General features: G+C 33.5%; 1 protein-coding gene across 1 annotated transcript in view; it reads left to right on the top strand.

Moving 5' to 3' along the window:
* The window catches only part of SLC26A7 (solute carrier family 26 (anion exchanger), member 7), a 120839-nt gene that overhangs the window by 102065 nt on the left and 15668 nt on the right, over positions 1–3106 (top strand). The window contains exon 14 of the mRNA XM_008568057.1: positions 1513–1561. Coding sequence (XP_008566279.1) covers positions 1513–1561 — 49 coding nt within the window. The remainder of the gene's footprint in view (positions 1–1512; positions 1562–3106) is intronic.

Below are 3106 nucleotides of genomic sequence, written 5' to 3'. Positions count from 1 at the left end.
GCTGTGACAGTTTCCCAAACTTTCCTTTTTGATGACCTCGACGGTACTCAGTAGTACTGGTCAGGAGTTTTGTAGAATGCCCCTCTGTTGGAATTTGGTGTATTTCTCATGGTAAGACTGGGGTTATGGGTTTTGGGGAGGAAAACCACAGAGGTAAAGGGCCCTTATCATCACATCACATCAAGGTACCTACTATCAAGCATGATTTGTTACTGTTGGTGTTGGCCTTGATCATCTGGCTCAGGTAGTGTTTGTCAGGTTTCACTACTATAAAGTTACCCTGTTTTTTTTCTTTCCATACTGTGCTCTTTGGAAGGAAGGCAATATGCACAGTCCACACTTACAGAATGGGGAGTTATGGTCCCCTTGAAGGAGGGTATCTACATAAATGATTTGGAATTAATCTGCACAGGAAATTTCAGACAAGGTATTTCTAAGAGGAGAGAGTGGAAACTCATATTGGTTGATTGTCTAACTTAATTAACACCAGCCCCACAATGTAAGTGGCATTACCTGAATGTTATATAAAAGAAGTTTGAGACTTAGGAATGTAAATTAGCCTGGTGAAAATGGTATGGCTGATAACTGTCAGAGCCAGACTTAAAATATGTAAACTTCAACATGGGGTATTAAGAGGAGAAAATAGAGGTTTTCTAGTGAGCCCTTAAGATGAAAACCAGTTTCATGATAGGGCCAATATAATGTAGTGGTTGGGAGCATGAGGTTTGGAGTTGGAAGGGCGTGGGCTTTCCTTCTAGCCCAGGCTCATAATAGCTTTGAGACTTTGGTCAAGTTATTTAACCTTTCTTATCTTTAACTCCCATAGGTGGAAAATGAGATTAGTAACTTCATAGGATTGTTCTGAGGATTAAATGATTAATGTAAAATCCTTGGTGTATAGTAAATACTGAAAAATTATCAGTTGTTATCATCATCATCAACAACAACAAAAATAACAATAATACATGACTTGAGAAGCGGCATGTGGTCTCATTAGAGGCATTGATTATTGTCAGAGAAGGTTAACTGCAAGATACAGAGCCATTTTCATTTCCAGAATTTCCATAAATCAAGAATGTTTCTCTGGCATTTTCATGGAACTTCACATGAACAGTTAACTTTTGTGTAATATGAAATATATGATTGGAGGCTCCCCCTCTGAGAATGCTCTGTTAAGGAAGTTAATTCTGATTGGATATGCTATATGAAAAGCACACAAAAAAGTTTAATTTCTGATTGAAAATCAAAAAACAGTCTTGCAGAAAATGTTCTAGAGAAGACAGTCTGACTTGATAACACAAATTATCTACTGAACTAATATATATTTAAAACTAATTATTTTCTTATTTCAAAGTTTATTGTATACATCCTACTGAAAATAAGGCTAATGAAAAATAATTATTGGAGACTAGTTTTTTGTTATTCATTATGGAGAAAAGAATAATGTGCTTTTTTTCCCAGAGATATGAAATTTTATGACATTTTTCTTCTTTACGCTTGTTTCCATTTCAGTGTGAACAAAACACCTTGCTCAGTTCTCTATCCAATGGCAACTGCAATGGTGAGTGAGCTCCAAGGAAAAGCAAACCCTAGTGTCCTGACTTGAATGTAGACCAAGAATGAAACCTTCTTCCCCTTTCCTCGTCCCCCTCTGCTCCCTTCTCTGTCTTCCTCCTCCCTCTTCTTTTTATTTACTTATAACAAATGTTTGAACAGTAGACTGAAATTGTTGGTGTTACATGTAGTTTCTATATGGATTAGAATTTTCTCCCAAATATCATGTCTTTGAACGCACTTTGGATTTCTACCCCAAAGAAGGCAACCATTTAAAGCAATTCCATGTGCATGTTTACCTGAAAAACAAAAATCAGATAACCGGAACAAATGTTTTGATGGTGGGTGCCTGATAAATTATCTGGGTCAGTGTTTACCCCCTAGAAGTTTAATTATCCTTCTGTTGAAAACTCATGAGTTGATGTGACTTTGTCTCAGAATAGAGAAAATTAAGACGCACCAAAAAGTGATATACTACTGTTAAGTATTAATGAAAAACATTATGATAGAATTGCAACTAAATGATAATAAAAAGGGCAGAACTGAAAAAAATCTACATATTTATCTTTTAATTTGATATTTACTAAGATGAAAACATCAGAAATAGTTAAATTATTTATTATTGTGGCTTTTATTTAATATAAATAGTTATACAAAACTCTGAATTTGTTTTATATTTAGCTAATTTCTTCTAACCAGGTAGAAATAAAAGTTATTTTTATAGGAAGTCTTTGAGAAATATTTGTTTTATCTTTTATTTTGATTTTTTGGGAAATAATTTTAGTTCCAAATTTATTAGATTTTTTTTAAAGCATCACTAGTATCATGATATCTATTAATTTAAATATATACTTTAAAATAAGCATTTTTTTAAAGCATGGAGCTAAATAAATGACATGATTTATAAAAGAATAAAATGGCCCCATACACATTTCTGTTATTAGGTCACAAATTTAAGAAAATAAGTTAATGCTGAAAATTCAGAATGAAAACTGGATTATTTAAAAAAAATTATTGACTTTTTAAAATAAAGGGAAGTCAGTTATAAACATTTTTTAAAAAGTAATGGCATGGTTATTACCTCATTTCTCAAGTCTTAACTCTTTCTCTCTTCCCGTTGACTTTCTACTTTCATTTATCATTATTTCCCAAAGAATTTGGCTTTTGTTTCTGTTATGGCTTTATCACTAAGGACATAAAGCTAATAGATGGTCAATTAATGAATAAATGGAAGGAAAGAAGCAAGCAAGGGAGGGAGAACAGGAAAAGAAGATAGAATTAATGAAATCCAAATCATTATCTTTAACTAGATAGTAAATCCCTATCAGGTTTATGAGGGATAATATGGAATATGATGTAAGGGTCACTATTTGGTATGAGAGAAAAAGAAACAAGAGAGGATTTTTTTCTTTCTTTCTTTACTTTTTTTTTAAAGCTTCTGTTGCAATGAATGTGAGCATGATTCAGAAACATCTTGCTAGGGTCGACCACATGGCTCACTCGGGAAAGTGCGGCACTGTGGGTTCGGATCCTGTATAGGGATGGCCGGTGC

The sequence above is a fragment of the Galeopterus variegatus genome, unplaced genomic scaffold (genome assembly GCF_000696425.1).
Source record: "Galeopterus variegatus unplaced genomic scaffold, G_variegatus-3.0.2 Scaffold371, whole genome shotgun sequence".
Lineage (NCBI taxonomy): Eukaryota > Metazoa > Chordata > Mammalia > Dermoptera > Cynocephalidae > Galeopterus > Galeopterus variegatus.
The sequence above is the reverse complement of the archived record's forward strand: the minus strand, read 5'-3'. Positions and strand labels throughout refer to the sequence as shown.